At 37.4% G+C, this 17457-nt stretch overlaps 1 protein-coding gene across 1 annotated transcript in view; it reads right to left on the bottom strand.

The window, feature by feature from the left end:
- Window positions 1-354: 354 nt before the first annotated feature.
- The window catches only part of LOC308688252 (B-cell receptor CD22-like), an 81569-nt gene continuing 64466 nt past the window's right edge, over window positions 355-17457 (bottom strand). Inside the window, exons 7-13 of the mRNA XM_081361211.1 lie at window positions 5716-5973; window positions 5383-5607; window positions 5206-5299; window positions 5024-5069; window positions 1209-1286; window positions 1068-1134; window positions 355-921 (exon numbers count right to left, since the gene is read on the bottom strand). Coding sequence (XP_081217337.1) covers window positions 1102-1134; window positions 1209-1286; window positions 5024-5069; window positions 5206-5299; window positions 5383-5607; window positions 5716-5973 — 734 coding nt within the window. The 3' untranslated portion in view covers window positions 355-921; window positions 1068-1101. The remainder of the gene's footprint in view (window positions 922-1067; window positions 1135-1208; window positions 1287-5023; window positions 5070-5205; window positions 5300-5382; window positions 5608-5715; window positions 5974-17457) is intronic.

Genomic DNA, 17457 nt, shown 5'->3' with positions numbered 1-17457 from the left:
TGAAGAATGAAGATGAATGATAGTGATTTACAGGTGAGGCTCATCGAGGTTGATGTCAGACGCAGGAGATGTGACCTCTGGTGGCAGTTTGAGGGATTGTTAGCGATGGGCGATTACAAACTTTTTTATTTTGATCCCATACCAATACTTTTTCTTACAGTTTTAACAATGCCAATGTCAAAACCAGTTATTTCTTTAAATTGGTATGTGATTTTTCAAAATTATTTTTAGAAGAAAATATTAAATTACGCTTAAAGGCATATCACACCAACAAACTCCAGCTAAATGCCAGGGGGTGTTTTGAAGTAAACATGAAAAAAGTATTAAAAACAAAAGTGATGAAACCCATGTTTTATCACTAACAAATTTAATATTGATATTTTTTTAATGGAATCAATACCAAATAAGTAGCTTGTGAGAATCGATATATATCAATACTGCAGGATCTATGAGCCCTTAAGGTTTGTACAAGTATATGAGATGATCACAAATACAACTTAAAACATTTAAAGCGAGAGTTACAGGAACACAAAAGACAGAATAACAGAAGTTGATTATATTGAGCACTTTGAGAGCAAACAAAAAAAATGATACATTTTCCAAATTCCATTATCAGAATAAAATGATCAATTATGATTTAAAAGCAGGAAAATGTTGTAAAATGAGAAAGCGTAGATTGTTTGCCTGAACATCACTTTAGGTGTTCTGACTTAATTTTAACATATATTTAGACAATAACAATTCACCAGGTTTTAACTTTCATTTAATTACACTGTTACATCATGTTTCTTAAACTATACAGAAATGAATCTCTTGTGACTCATCACTGATGATCCCTGTCAATCATCAGTGGCTCCGCCCACAGAGCTCAGGATTGGTTCATTTGTGCTCCGCCTCTCACAGCAGAATCTTCCTGTTGATCTGAACAAACAATAAGATGTAGAAAGACTGACTGAAGTTCATCAACAACATTATAAAACCTTTCACAAGATACATAAAACAATCACACTAAACTGAAGAGAGTGTTATTGATTATATTGAGAAGAGCTGCAGGTTCTGACACTTACTGATGGATTCTCATGTTTAGAAAAGCTCTGAGGATCAGGAGTCTTCAGGAGGTCTGCGATCAATGGTCTGTGTGAAAGAGAGCGAGAGATCGGTCATGTGATCATCTGTGATGGAGTATCTGACTTTGACGTCTCACTTACTGTGAGTGTGTCGTACAGGTCAGAGGTCGTGGACTTGAGATCAAGAGCTGTATATGTGTCTTCATTGGGATCAGAGATCTGCAGGAGAGACAGAAGGTCTTGCATCACAAAATATCACAATCACATTAATAAATATACATTTTTAAAAACATGATCAATGATAAACTTTGGAACATACACAATTTTATGAAAACACTATCAAAAAAGTTCCCTGACAATGTTCAAAGTAAAGGGCTTTTTCATATGTTCGTAATTTTAACAGTAAAAAACTGTAAAAAAGCAATGGAAAAGACATGTTAATTGTTTAACAGAGATACCCTTACTATATACAGTGAACAACTGCAATAGCTCTCACGGGACATTTCATGTAATTTTACAGTAAAGTACTGTTAATTGTATGGATTTTGGAAGTACACTATTAAAAAAAAACCTTAATGTTGCATTTACCCGTAACTTACCGTAAAAAAATACAGTAGCAATTGTTATGTTTCACATCATTGAACAAAAATTTACGGTAAAAAACTGGCAGCTGTGGTTGCTAGTACTTTACCGTAAAAAATATGCTAGAATTATTTCTACATGTGAGCCAGCCAGCAACGACAATGAATTAATCTTAAGAACTTTAAAAACACATGTTGTGTAATAAATGTTTTGGACTACTGTTTGATGTAGACCAACACAGACATCAAGAATCAGCGTATGAATCTCAACAACGGTGACAATCAACAAAATAATCAGATAAAACTCTGTACATCACAAAACAAGCTACTAAAAAGTTGCAACAAAAACAACAGCAAAAATAAAATCAGATATAATAATAAAAGAAAATACTAAGGCAATTCAGCATAATTTATTCATGCTGCAATGCATGCTGGGAGATACTGATGAGTTTTGATTGAATGCTCCCATCATGCACTGCACTTTTATCATGACCATTGTTGAGATTCTGAGTGTGTCTGAAAGATACAGTACACTGTTAACCCTTGCTGTAAAAAAAGGCCAGATTCTGACAATATCATACCATTTTCCATTAAAACAGTAATATACCGTAGAAAATAAAACTAGCCTACAGGAATATACTGTGAATTAACAGTGCTCAAAATCGACACTCAGAGGCTGTTTTCCCAATCACACCCTATAACCTCATTCACTATTCCCTACATTAGTTCACTAATATAGTCCCCTTGACAAAGTGAATGAAAAGAAGTGAGTGAATTGAGACACTGATGAACACCTGATAAGCAGAATCACTGAAGGACAGAGAAACAAGAACAGAAAAAAGAGAAACACAAAAACTACAATTGACTTCCAGCCACAGAGTGTGAAACCAGTTTACGATTATTTCTTTCATACATGTACAAAAGTTTTTGTTGAGAATTAACAGAGATTTAGTTAATAATAAAGTTTGTTGTCACCATGATAGAGATCAGTATTTGCTTTAGTTGGTGTCTTGTCCCTTGACTTCTTACCATTCATCTCTCTCTGACTGTTGTAACAGTGAGTTTATAAAACACATTTGTTATGGCAAGAAAGAGCCAAGAGGAAGATCATCAGATGTTTTAGGCATTTGTGATGATGTCACAATTATCCTGCACATGTCTGTGAACATGTTCTTTGATCTTTTCTGTATATATTCTTTGAATTGTTGGGTATTTCATATTTAGCGTATATCAGTGAATCTACAACATGAAATCAATATTTCTGTAATCAATGAAGAATATCGTAAGCATATAGAGCATTAAAACATTTTTAACTCCTGCTTTACTCAGACATACACACACACACACACACACACACACACACATCAACAATCAGCACATGAATCTTAACAATGGTGACAATCAAAAGTTTCATGTCGCAATGCATGCTGGGTTCCAGGATAGTATAAAACTCCCAGCATGCACTGCTGCATGAATAAAAATAAAATAAAAATATTGCCACCATTGTTGAGATTCATGTGCTAATTTGTGATATCTCTGTGTTTCTGGAAGAAAGTGTAGCTCTGTTTCTTTTGTTTACACATGTGTTAAAAAAAAAGAGTCATTGTAATTTATTGTTGTGGTTCCACAGTAGTGGTAATGTAACACTTTTGATTGAGGATTAAACTCTGAACGAGTGAGAATGAACTCCTTAGTGAATGAACAGGCTATAATGATTCTGTCATCACAATCATTACAACCGCAATCATTCACTAACTCTGTGTGCACACAAGTGTGATTTGCACAAAAAGCAGCTCAAGCAGCAAAAGGAACACTAATGTTTTAGCATCAGCATCCCAACTAAAGCAAACACTGATCTCTATAACGGTAACTTCAAACCAAACATTTTCAATTAAACATCTCAATAACAACTTCTGTAGATGTATGACAGAAATAAAGTCATGCTGGTTAATAATAAGTGTAATAATGTGTAATGGCTGGAAGTCAGTTGTAGTTCTTGTGTTTCTCTATTTTCTGTTCTAACAGCAGGTGTTCATCACTAATGCTCAACAATCACCTTTTACTCTTTGTAGTGTGGATTTCCCTGTGGGGTTGAAAGGGTTAACAGTGCAAGATAAAAAGACACACCCACAAAATGTATTTTACAGTAATAAACTGTAAGTTATAAAACAGGTTTATACTGGCAACACTGTTGCCAGTAGTTTACTGTAAAATGTATTTTTTGGGTCACCATTGTGCAGAAGAGTAGAGCCTGTGCTTCAGTCCAGGAGAAGATCTACAAAGATTGATGATATGCTGCATGTTGCTTTATTTAACAGGCGGTGACTGTGTAGTTGCTGGTCCAGTGGAAATCTCTTTATTTACCAAAGTTTTTTTGTGGTTTCAAATTAAAGAAGTTCACAGCAATACTTTGCTCACGTTGTTAATGATTTATAAATTCTAGTTAATACATTTAAATGACAGTTGGTCAATTTAAGGCAGTCGGTTTCTGCAAGTGTAATTAGTTAACTCGAATTTTAGTGCATTTTTACAGTAAATTACTGGCAACAGTGTTGCCAGTATTTTACTGTAAAAAAACCCGGTAAGGTCTAACAGTGTAGTTCAAACCTTTATTGTGCACAATGTTTTAAAATTCTTCAGATTATCACAACACTGATGGATCACATGCAGAATCATAGAGCTACTACAGTCAATATTGTAATATTATTAATATGAAAAACTTTTCCCTTCAACTGAAGCGATGAAGTGCACAGAAGTGTGAGCGTTTGCTGCGGTAACAAAAAATGGCGAAAACTTCCTTCATCTGAGATGAATCCCGAATAAATATTTTACTCCATGTTTCATGTAAGTAAAAGCTATATAAAATTAACAAAATGAAATAACATGAATTTCTTCAAAGTTTGGTCTTGATGTGGATTTTATAGTTTCTGCAGTTTTTCTCACTTTGCTTTCTCTTAATTTGAGCATATAGCTGAAACAAATTGAAGCCACATCACAGAGATTAGACCATGTGTTTTTGACCAGATAAAATATAAATCAATGAGAAATGATTGCACGTGAATTAATCTCTGATTGATCATGTATCTTGTTCAAAACCCTTAATGGCTTGAGTCATCATAAATTTAACAGTAAATTATAATTAAAAACTTAAGCAGATTGGTTAAATTCACTAAAAAACTTCACGGCCAAGGCCATTTACAACTGTCCACTATAATCAGCTTTATTTCATCATTTTCTTATATTATAGTACAAACTGGTTACTGCTGGATTGGGAAAGTTTGAATCCTGTCACTTTGTACATTTACAGTCTGAAACACAGATAACGGCCGATCGATTCATTCTCTGCTTTTGTGAAGTCATGTTTAGATGATTTACCTGTTTCACTGTGCGATCTTCAGATTTAACACTCCTTCGTTTCTTTCTGTTATAATGAAAGACATTAGCAGCATAAGAATTTATTTTAAAGATTACTAATAATTAAAAACACAAATTAGCCATTTCCTACATTAGACCAAAAGTGAATTTATACAATCACTGCAGTTTTTTATTGAGCTCACATTATAAACAGGATGATGATGAAGATGATGATGAAGAATAATCCTCCAGATGCCGCTGTGATCACAATCACATTCCCACCAGCAACATGATGAACTGAAAGAGGAAGATCATCATGATTAACTCTCCAAACTGATGAATGATGTGAAGATACAGGAGTGTGTTAATAAAAGCTTCACCTGTGACAGTTACAGCGTCTGATCTCTGAGATCCATGTTGATTGTGAGCCTGACAGTAGAAGCGTCCACTCTGTAGTGCACTGAAACTCTGTCCAGATCCAACAGCTGAGGTTTCATTCTCCTTAAACCAGCTGAAGTTCAGAGCAGGAGGGTTTGAGTCACTGGTGCAGTTCATTACCATTACACCAAATCCACTTATCAACACTGAGACGCTCCTGGGAGGATCTAATAACAATTATCAGATTGTTATTTTTAAATCGTATTACACATTTTTAAAATGCTAATATGAATTTATCAAAAAAAATTGCATCTTATGTTTTATCATTAACTCACACATGACGTTTAAAGTCACATTATCAGAGTATTTCTCTCCATGTTCATTGATGGACTTGCACTTGTATTCTCCACTGTCATCAGAGCTGATCTTTGAGATGTTGAAGATTCTTCCAGATCCTACAATCGTTCCTCCTTTAAACCAGCTGAAGTTCAGAGCAGGAGGGTTTGAGTCACTGGTGCAGTTCAGAGTCACTGAATCTCCCTCCACTATTACACCAGATGGACTGATGGACACTGAGACGCTCCTGGGAGGATCTGAAACAAACAAACAAAACATTAACAAATAAAATTTGACATCACACTTAGTTGAGACTTATAAATCACAGAGTCACTGAATCTCCCTCCACTATTACACCAGATGGACTGATGGAGATCACAGGTTTCACTGGAGGATCTACAGATGTCAGGTAAAAGTATTTATCAGAGACGGCTGGTGGAAAATGTTCTAGGAAAGACTGCAGTTGGTTATTATTGGACAATTTCAGCAAACATCCCAGTTTAATTTTTCACTGTTTAATGCTCAAAGTTAAAGAAAAAGTTTAAGCCAAAAAGTTAACAAGGAAAAACTATTAAGACTAGAATTTGAGAGGCTTGAAACATTTGAAATACAGACAAATGTTTTACCAAGTTCTGGATTAAGTTTGAGTAAGATTTTTTTTTTTTACTTTTCCTAATTTACAATGAATGTATATAGTGCAACTGCAAAAACTGAGAGGAAAGAATACATGTTACATTTGTTTAGAGATTTTTTATATACAAGTACAATTTTGATACTTCTTTTCCTCGCTCCTCCGTCCTCCAGCCTGTGACCCAGTTTATATAAATTATATATCAAACATATATCAACAGGACATATCGCTTTATCTTTATTATGTATGAATTTCTTAAATAACCAAACTTTAACAACATAAGGGCAGATCCCTTGATCACAGCTGTTGATGCTTTAAAGTGACGCTCCAGTGATCAAGAATATTCCAATATACAAATAGAGCGCTTCTCATTTCTTATTTGTGTATCCTCGTTTCCTTTCCTCGTGTCTCAGTTCCACCCCCTGTAGTGGTGCTCGGCAGCGTCGGCGCTGTGGTGGGGCATTCGAGGGCCGTGCCCCCCCTAGCGGTTATTGATGCCCCTCCTACCCATACCTGTCAACCCTCCCGTTTTTCCCGGGATTCTCCCGTATTTTACCTTACTATCCCGCTATCATCCCGTTTAAATATTTCCCCGAATTTCTCCCCTATTTTTAATCTTTCTATAAAAATATTTTTAAAAAATCCCACTGGGCGCAAACCAGTTAAGCAGAAATCCCGCCCTGCAGCTTATTTCATTGGTTAAGGTTACAATGACGGGTAGTTTTAGGGATCAGTGTTTGGTGTATTCAAACAGCAGTTTGTTTGACAGGCGATCTGACCAATCATAGTAGATTAACATGAGGATTTGAACTTGAAAAACGGAGGGTAGGCACTAGGCAACAAACGTCTTTCCATGGTCAAAACAACATTCCTTTTTATATTCATTCATGTTTATTTGATGCTATAAATATAAATTAACTATAAGGTAGAGATGGTTGGTTCACGAGCAGCTTTAACTGAGGCTCTACAGCGATCTGTCCGACACATTCAAGAGCCACAAAACGGTATTGTTTACTTTTCTTTAAAAAATTACCAAATTTGAAAGTTGAAGTGTTTGAAATTACCAAATGAGACTTTGTTTCATATCAAAAGCTGGTCTGTCTTGTCTGCCAGCGAGTTGTTAACGTTAGTGTCCTCTGAAGTAGTTTGGGGAATAAAAAAATTTGCACGAAGAAGAACAGCAGAGATGGTATTGGAGACTATGTATGTAATGTAGTATGTATGTAATACAGAGATTATGTATTTATTTATGTTAATATCTGCGCAATTAATGTGTAGTAATATCTGCATTTGTGTATACTTGGCTGCCTGTAAGAAGATATGTAAGGGATCATGTAGAGCGAGGCGGTTGTATTACATGGCTACCAACAAAATAAATCAATAATTTGACACAAAATATTGATTTAAAAAGGAGTTTATTTATTTAAAAACTATTGTATTGCTTCCGCTAAAGAAAATAATCCGTTCCGTCTCTACGGTTAAGTCCTGCGTCCATAGCAACGCTCTGTTTTTCATGGCAATGGTGTGTTAACGTTATACTTAGCAGCGGCTGTTATCAAGAAATAACAGACCGCGTTATATATTAGAATTCAACCAAGCCATGTAATTGTAATAATAATAATAATAATTATAATAAACGTGTTTAGTTTTATATAGCATTTGTGCTGTGTTGGACTATGATGTCGCCACTGCGTCAAAATATTTGTCAAACGTCAGTGCCCCCCCGCCGATGACCCAATGCCCCTCCAGTAGATCTGCCCTGGCGCCGACTCTGGTGCTCGGTTACTCAGCGGTGAACACAGGGATTGTGGCAAAGGGACGTAACTTCTCCCTTCCCTCCTTCAGGGAACGGGGGTTACATTAGTAACCTAGACGTTCACATTCAGTCATCACTATGAGTTACGTATAAATATATTTATACTGTATTTAGCGTCTAGGTTACTGATGTAACCCCCGTTCCCTGAAGGAGGGAACCGAGACGTTGCATGACTGACGAATTAGAATCGCGCCTGAGAACATATCATCATCGAAATTTAACAGAACCGCTCCAATGGACATTGTCGAGTGAGATTTGCATCGTGAACCCTGTGCTGTGGTTATAAAGGAAGCGATCAGAGACACTCCCCAAGTTTTCGCAGAGGAGCCGAGTGGTGCTCAACGGCAACGGGACGTAACTTCTCCCAGTTGAGAAAGACATACTGTTAAATGTATTAAAAATGCATTAAAGTATATTTGTATTGTACTAAAAACTAGGGCTGGGTAAAATTATATCGATTTCTCGATTTTAATCGAGTCTCATTTTTACGAAACCATATTGATTCTTAAATCCCAAGAATCGATTAGTCATCCTGTTTTCAGACGATGAATGGATGGAACATTTTTGCGCGCATCTATGGGATCAAATTCCCGCCAAATATATAGCGGTCGCGTATAAAATAATTATAAGCGTGAATCAAAAATTTAAAAACACATGTAAAAATATATTGCACAAACTGAAAAAAAGAATGCAAAATGATCAGAATGGCAAACAACGTGGTCACGGATCAAAATATAATAAGCGTGAATAAAGAAATAACAAGCATGAATAAAAACTTTAAACACATTAAAAGTTATTTTGCACAAAACTTAAACTTATGGTCATGCTTTGTTAAAAAGTATGGTTTTATTACTGTGTACTTTGTGCTTTCTTGCATTTTCTGCTCATATTTTACTCTTTTGTACGCTTGTGATGTTTTTCTCTTCGCTCTTCTTTCTATGTTCTGCGCTTGCTCTTCCAAATGTTGCAGTTCGAGTTTCATGTAAATTAGGGCGGGCTTAAGCGTCACCATTGGTCCACTAGTTCTAGATTGACAGATACTCCTCTAGCCAATCAATCGAAGAGGGGAGTTGACGTCACACCAATGCGACTCGTGGTACAAGCTGTTTATGTTTGTACAATTTCTTCAATTCCATTATAATATACTAAAATGTTATTTTTCTAATACTTTTACATACTGTTCAATTTCTTATTTGTGCTTTGATATGTGCATTTATTAAATTAATTATTTTCGCTTGGCATACCAGCGTGATTGCGTCACCGCCATAGACTGTAAAAAAATAGGTCACCGCACACTTCAGTAGGTGGTGCGCGCCCGTGATGCACTTCATTCTGAGTAAATATAACAACAAAGAAGCTCTGCTGCACTCTCTTTTATTTCATTTTTCTTTAATCATTATACTCCTTTTCAGGAGTGCTACACTTACAAGGGAAGACGGCAGTTCAATTTAACTTTACAAAGACTTTCAAGCAGTAAAGCTATCTGAACTCTGGACATAAATAATTATATTCATTTTTTTTGAGATACATGAGAATGTTAATGTGCACACTGGTAATTGGTGTTAAACAATATTACTTGGCTCATGATGTCAATATGCTAAGGCTGCTGTAAGTAAAACATCCTGCAATTATGAAACACTACAATTCGTTGCAAAAACTAAGTTAAAAACGGCCATTGTCTGAAGACTTTAGGACTTTGACCTGTCGCCGCTACGCATTGCCTTCCCTTTTTTATTAACCTCGCCAAATTTGACAAGATTATTGAAAATGATTGTGTTACAGAGAAGATAGAGAAACCAGTTGAATTTAATACAGTGATTTATTACAAACTTACTGTGTTTACTTACATAGCTACATAATTGCATATTACTTTAGAATTAATGTTTTAAATATAGCTTAAAATTTGAATACAGCAACATCTCCATCAGCGATAGGTAACGTTGTTTCTAGAGTGCCGCAGCTGTCCTGCAGAGTTTAGCGTCAACTCCGATTAAAAACCTCACCTGTCTTAAATATCCTAAAGACGATGATTAGCTGGTTCAGGTGTGTTTGATTAGGGTTGGAGGAGCTAAACTCTGCACCCAGGACCGACATTACACATCCTTGTTATTGATTAAATATTAAAGTAAAACGGCCAGTAGGTGGTGGCTGCTCGGAGAAGATCGACGCTCGCGGTGCCAGGTCAAGTGCATTAGAGGTGAATGATGGATCATCAGACAGGCATAACTGTAACAGGTCGTTGTTAGGATGACGAATTTAACTATACCATATTGCCAGGTATACGTATACCGGCAACAGTTTGAGTTGCAGGCACACATGCAGTTTAAAGGTGTCCTGTTGATGGTCGTCTTCCCCTGTATAACAAGTAAGCATCAGTAGCCACAAGTCGCATTGGTGTGACGTCAACTCCCCTCTTCGATTGATTGGCTAGAGGAGTATCTGTCAATTTAACTAGTGGACCAATGGTGACGCTTAAGCCCGCCCTAATTTACATGAAACTCGAACTGCAACATTTGGAAGAGCAAGCGCAGAACATAGAAAGAAGAGCGAAGAGAAAAACATCACAAGCGTACAAAAGAGTAAAATATGAGCAGAAAATGCAAGAAAGCACAAAGTACACAGTAATAAAACCATACTTTTTAACAAAGCATGACCATAAGTTTAAGTTTTGTGCAAAATAACTTTTAATGTGTTTAAAGTTTTTATTCATGCTTGTTATTTCTTTATTCACGCTTATTATATTTTGATCCGTGACCACGTTGTTTGCTATTCTGATCATTTTGCATTCTTTTTTTCAGTTTGTGCAGTATATTTTTACATGTGTTTTTAAATTTTTGATTCACGCTTATTATTTTTTTATACGCGACCGCTATATATTTGGCGGGAATTTGATCCCATACGCATCCCATCCAATAAATCGCAATAATCTTTGTGCTTTGTTATTATTGATATGAAACAGAGTCTCAGATTTAAAATTACATACATTTTCTTACGAAATTCAAAAACATAATTTTTGGCACTGTGGCGTTAGATCGCTCTGGCGCAGCTCAGCTCTAGAGAAGCAGCACATGACCTTCTCTTCCGCCTTAATAATACCAGTTACAGCGCGAAATAAACATGAATGAGCATCTGAAAGTATGTTAAAATATAGAGTACAACTTATCGAAGTCCGTATCATGTCACATGGAATCGCTCAATCAGTGTTTCGACCGTGGAAAGACGTTAGTAAACAATGTCATGTAACCAGTGATGTAGTGGTGCCTGGAGAAGTGGGTATACTCTTAATTTTTTTAAGCGTCCCAGCAAAGGATGAACGCTCTGTGTTATAAACAGTGACATGTAAGACAAGTCTTGTATATTAGTTCACCCCAAAATGGGCCAGTATAGTATTTGCACATTATCATTTAACTTTTGTTGCTTGACTTCACGGAGAAAGGATCATTATGAAATTAATATTAGCCACAGAAAAGGTGCAGTTTTTGCAATTAATACTGGCTTTTAATTATTTATTAATACTAAATAATTATGAATTTTGAGTGACTATTCCTCAGTCCATCCACACATGAAAATTGGACAACTGTTGAAGGGATCACTGCATCGCTGTCTTTACTGGGTGCAGGGCCGTACGCAGGGTTTTATAAATACCGAGGTCCCAAAAATGATCTTGCTAGGCGGGTTGGGGGATTATTACCCCCTCGAGAAAATATAGATTTTCCTGATCTTGACGTGCATTTTAAAGTGTTTAAACAGTAGCTTTAAAAGCATGTCAGAGGGCAGTAGCATGAAGTTTTTTATCAGATATTTTTAAACATGAGAATCAGTTTAAATGTCGCAATGAACGATCCACGCTACAAAATGGAAATGCAGAATGTTTATGCTTATTGTTGACAATACACAATCACATATTCGAAACGGAAATGGCCTTAAATAAGAAATGATTCAAGGATTATTTTGCATAGATGTTACATTTCAAACAAACGCCAATGCAATCCTTCTGTGTCCAGAGGCATTATGAGCAATTAGTATGAGCATCAAAGATCAGTTTCAGCTACTTTTTCTTTCCTAAATTAATCAGTGTTTTGGACTAATCTGTTCATTTAATCAATGGTTCAATTGCGCACTTATAAAGACAGTCACTTGTCGCCACCTTCTGGCTTAATGATGCAAGTTGCACAAACACAGACAAGCGGAGTGATACAAACAGTGAAAAGTCTCAGTGCTGATACTGGGGAAATACTCGAACACATTCGAGGTAATGTTATACAAATACATTTAAACATTATATTTATTATAATAATGGCAATATATTTAAAAGGGTGCTTGTATTGTTAAATTGAGCTTATAGATTCCACTGTCTTTGATAAAACGGATTATTCCTGTTTGTCATTTAAAACTTCGATCGAAAAACAGCTGTTTAGTTTAGCTACTTGTATGATCGTTAACTGAAGCGTGAAGCGTTGCGTTGGGATTCGCGCTCGGCTCGCACTTTTGTGAACATAAATCCCGCTTGCTTTAATTGGTCTCAAACATTTTGACATGACATTGACGAGCGGGTTTTTGTGTGCCGTAGCAGCTCAGATGAGGAGGTCAGTTATCGTCGTGATGGGCGAATCATTGCAGCACCAAATTAGAGTTAATATTAGGCAATTATTTCACAACTTTCATTATATAGGCTACACTAAACACACATCAGAGGGGATTTTAGAAGTGGGTATACGCAATGCCGACAGAACAAGAAGTGGGTATACGCCATATACCTGCGAATACCTTGGGAGCATTTTGTTAAATATATGCACCATATTCAGGGCTTGACATTAACACCCGCCAACCCGCCAAATGCGGGTGGATTTTGCTCGTGGCGGGTAACATAGTCACTCCAACTAGCCACTTTGGCGGGTTGAATAATTGTAGTCTTTTCAAAAGGCATCTGAAATAAGTGTGACACTACGTCTACGACACTACAACTCCCATGAGTATTAGGGCTGTCAACGAATATTCTCAATTCGAATAGTTTTAAAAAACAGAATTTCAAAGGTGAAAATGAATATTCGAATGTGGAAAAACGCCCGCGGTAGCAGAGGCGCGGCTGTCTGCTTTGCGAGTGGGCGCGCTGCCTGAGGGGTCAGGGACAGGTAACAGGAAGAAGCGTTGACACATTAAACAGAAACATTACTAAAGTGTAGGCTACTGTACTGACTGAATAGATATTGCACAAATAAGGTAGGTTAGATACAGCAGTTTCATGCACTGCAGGCTTCCACTGGTTTGATTATTTACCGTTTCATGTCAAGGAAAAGTTCCGTTTACTACAGCACAGCTCGCTCGGAGCGTTCAATGTAGGTATATACTGTAAAACTTCAATTAATGTTAATAATATTTGTTTCAATCACTGAATGAAGCCTGCTATATAAGTCGCGACCTTAAATTGCTTGCACAAAACTCTTGATCAGCACCCAACATTTGCTTATTGTTGTTGTTCCTTTAAACCGTTTGTGCAGAGAGCTTGACGCCTCATTCGCGCCGCAAGACCCCCAGACGCGCATAAACGCGTCTTTACATTGAAATCACTCGCGCCTGACGCGCTATTCGTGTCCGGCGTGAACGCAGCAGGGTGAGGGCGAGCGAGAGAAAGTTGATTTACTTTTTTTTGTGTAGGTAATACGTTGTCAAATATGTTTAAACTTAAATAAACTACCTATACAAGTAGTTATGTCTCTTTCTATTAATTTGTCCTGTTATTGACGTAAGCGCGCGTCATTGACAAAATGCGCAACCAGATGTTCGAATAGGCAATAGGCTATGTGTTTAGCCTATTGCCGACTAATGTGTTTTTTTTTTGTTTTTTTTTTAGAGGGAATATTCGAACGTCATTTTTGAGCAATTTTGACAGCCCTAATGAGTATTACATGCACACAGTGTTGCCTTGCGCGCTAGTGACCGACAACACAGAAACGAAGAGACAGCTATAGCTCTGCTTGAGTTAGTCGTATGCCAGTGGAGCTATGTGGCGACATATAATACATAATACATGGTTTTATTTAAAAAAAGGAGCTTTACACACAACCTTATCTGAGCTAATGATAATGACAGCTGTATTGTTATATATTTATGCAGTCTTGATTTGGGTGTGTACAGTGGTTTTACATTTAAAAGGGTTGTAAATCTAGTTCAAGTAAATTTTAGCACGCCATAGTCAACTTTTATCAGGTAATTTCACAACAACAAAAATGTGGCTAGTAAAAATACTGTGTGGCTAGTAACTTTGGAAAACCACTAGCCACATTGGCTAGTGAGCAAAAAAGTTAATGTCAAGCCCTGACCATATTACATATTCATTATACTTTTTAATGTTCTTCAATAATGCATGTTTGAATAAATTTGGAAAGTTTTATTATGACAGCCACCATTTACATTTTTATATAATTTCATATAACTTTATTATTATAAAAATAAATAAAAGTGTATTTTAATTGTTTGTATACAAATCAGTTCATTTTTACCTTCAATATTATAGTAGGCTAATGAAGCCAATAGGCTACTTGACTCCCATAGTTTACAATAATAGTAAAGAGATTTGTTTTCCTTGAGGAAATTTGCAATGTATTGTAGGGGAGAGCCGGGACAGTTGAAACACTTTTCAGATAAATGTCGTTTTCTAAGATAAGGTTACAGATAGAATTTTTATTTTTTGTGATTAACAACTCACATATGTGTTCTCTTAGTATCGTGTGTTATTCGGTACAAATATAGAATGATTTAAGTAAAATTTGACTTTGAACGGTAGTTGTGCTTTGTTTCAATCGCCCTGCCTGAGCGGGACGATTGCAGCACAGGGGTGGGACGGATGAAACATAACAGTTTAAACGGCAACTATTCATCTAATGCTTATTTTTGTGAACAATACCTGACAAGTAACTTATGTACATATTGTTACAAACATATTCTGTAATTTATTTTAATTTAAAGGTTCATATTAACCATTTTTGTTATGTCGCCCAATAAACAATAGGCGATAAGCATATGCTCATTTTGTAATCTTTCTAACAGGCTATTTTGACGAAGACAGACAAATCCGTTTACAATTAATTTTCTTACATTTCTCCCTTGAGTCATATTGAGTGTTTGCTAGTTGAATAGCCTGTTATTATGAAGAAAACAAGGTTAACCATAAGACGATAAATGACATTTATTGAAGATTGAAGATTGGACAATTGATGATTATTATACAGAGATAACATGTGTTGCGTAATTGAAAATTAATTTGCATTAAAAGAAACACAAGTATAGGAACAGTATATGAATCTATGAACAGTATAGGCTATGACCAGGTTTAACGGGCAGGACGCGTTGTCGGGACGGTTTAAACACTTGTTTCAACCGTCCCGACAGCGCCTCCTGTCAGTTAAAAAAACTCTGATATTGCCCACTTAAGGGTGTGTTGCAGTACTAATACACCTGCCGTATTATCATTACAATGGCACATGAAACAATAAATCCAATTTGTCAGTCCAAAAAAAGTACCGCACGAAAAAATTCACATACCGCACTAAAAAACAGCTTTGCGGCTTTAACTCCAAAACGGCACAACGTAAAGAAGAAATATTTTCGCAGGTATGGTAGACATTGCGTGCTGTACGTGCTAACGAAATTTGACGTACATGACGCGAGTGGTTTTCAAGGAAATCTCAGTGTTTCATCCGTCCCGCGTTTCAATCGTCCCGGCTCTCCCCTACCTGATATCCAAAATAATCCATATTGAATCGAATCGAATCGTAATTGAAATCGAATCGAATTGCAAGCTTGTGAATCGAAATCGAATCGAATTGTGAAATTTGTGTCAATACCCAGCCCTACTAAAAACATACTCAAGTACATTTTTAATACATTTAATTGTACGTCTTTTCCCCCTTGGCTCCCTTCCCTCCTTCAGAGAAGAGGAGTTACATTAGTACCCTAGACGTTCCCCTTCAGTCGTCACTATGAGTTACGTCAGTGACTGATGAATTGGGATCCCAAAGAAAAACGCCACAAACACTGTCTTCCAGCGCCTCGTGTAAACCGTCTGATCCCCCGCACCGTTGGAGAAGGAGAGGGCTTTACACAGAGAAGTCAATCACTGCTGTTCCTGCTTGTTAACGCCTACTTGTCACTGTTCTGCCATTTTCACTATGATGGTATAAATTAATTAATTAATTAAATAAGTAAATAAATAACCCTTTAACTTTGAGTTCAAAACTGAATGGTAGAAACTTAGAAGAAGTGAATTATTTTTTGAGTCTATTTACCCGTGGAAGAATACACGTATAGGATCACCACATATGGGCACCAGTCTAGCACAGGGGCTGACCACTGACCAGAGTCGCTTCTGACTCCAGAGGAGGAGATGGTGGATGAGTTGTGACGCGATGGGAGTGTAGATCACCTTGACGGTTTATGTACGCATATCGATGTGTTGTCCGTTCGGACCAGTATGCTTGTCTTGCAGAAACCGGCAGAGAGCAAGGAATACTGTGAGCAACTTGAGACAATTGATCTGCCACTGGAGTCGAGTTTGCTCCTTCCCAGTTGACCTGAAGCCCCAGATGGCAGAGGTGTCTAAGCACCAGGTCCCTGTGTTCACACAACTGATCTCGCGAGTGGGCCAAGATGAGCCAGTCGTTGAGATAGTTGAGGATGCGAACACAAAACTCCCGTTACAGGGAAAGGGCTGCCTCCGCGACCTTCGTAAAGACGCCGGGTGACAGGGAGGACTTTGTACTGGTATGCTCGTTCCTCAAACTCAAAGTGTAAGAACGGTCTGTGTCGAGGGAGAATTGAGACATTAAAGTATGCGTCCTTCAGGTCGATCGCTACGAACCAATCTTACGGGCGAACACATTCGAAAAGGTATTTCTGTGTTAACATTTTGAACGGAAGCTTGTGAAGGGCCGATTCAAAACACGCACATCCAAGATTTGCCATAACCCACCACTCTTCTTGCCAACAATGAAGTTGGGCTGTAAAACTCCCTGACCTCACATCGGCTGGAGGGACCGACTCGATCACGTCCTTCGCCAAGAGAAACATGAGGTCTGCAAAATCTGCATGCAGAACAGGGGCCTCTACGTTCACCACTGAGGTTAAACGGATGCCACTAAATCTGGCACTGGGAGAACTGAATCGCATAGCCAAGTCTGATTGTCCGAATGAGCCAGCGTAACGGGCTGGGAAGCTCTAGCCAGGCTCCCAGCGACCGAACCAGCAGGACCACTGGGACCACAGACGTACCCGTGGTGGGGCAGCGAGGTGGAGGAC

Source organism: Scardinius erythrophthalmus, assembly GCF_964197995.2.
Source record: "Scardinius erythrophthalmus genome assembly, chromosome: 3".
NCBI classification, from domain to species: Eukaryota; Metazoa; Chordata; class Actinopteri; order Cypriniformes; family Leuciscidae; genus Scardinius; species Scardinius erythrophthalmus.
The sequence above is the reverse complement of the archived record's forward strand: the minus strand, read 5'-3'. Positions and strand labels throughout refer to the sequence as shown.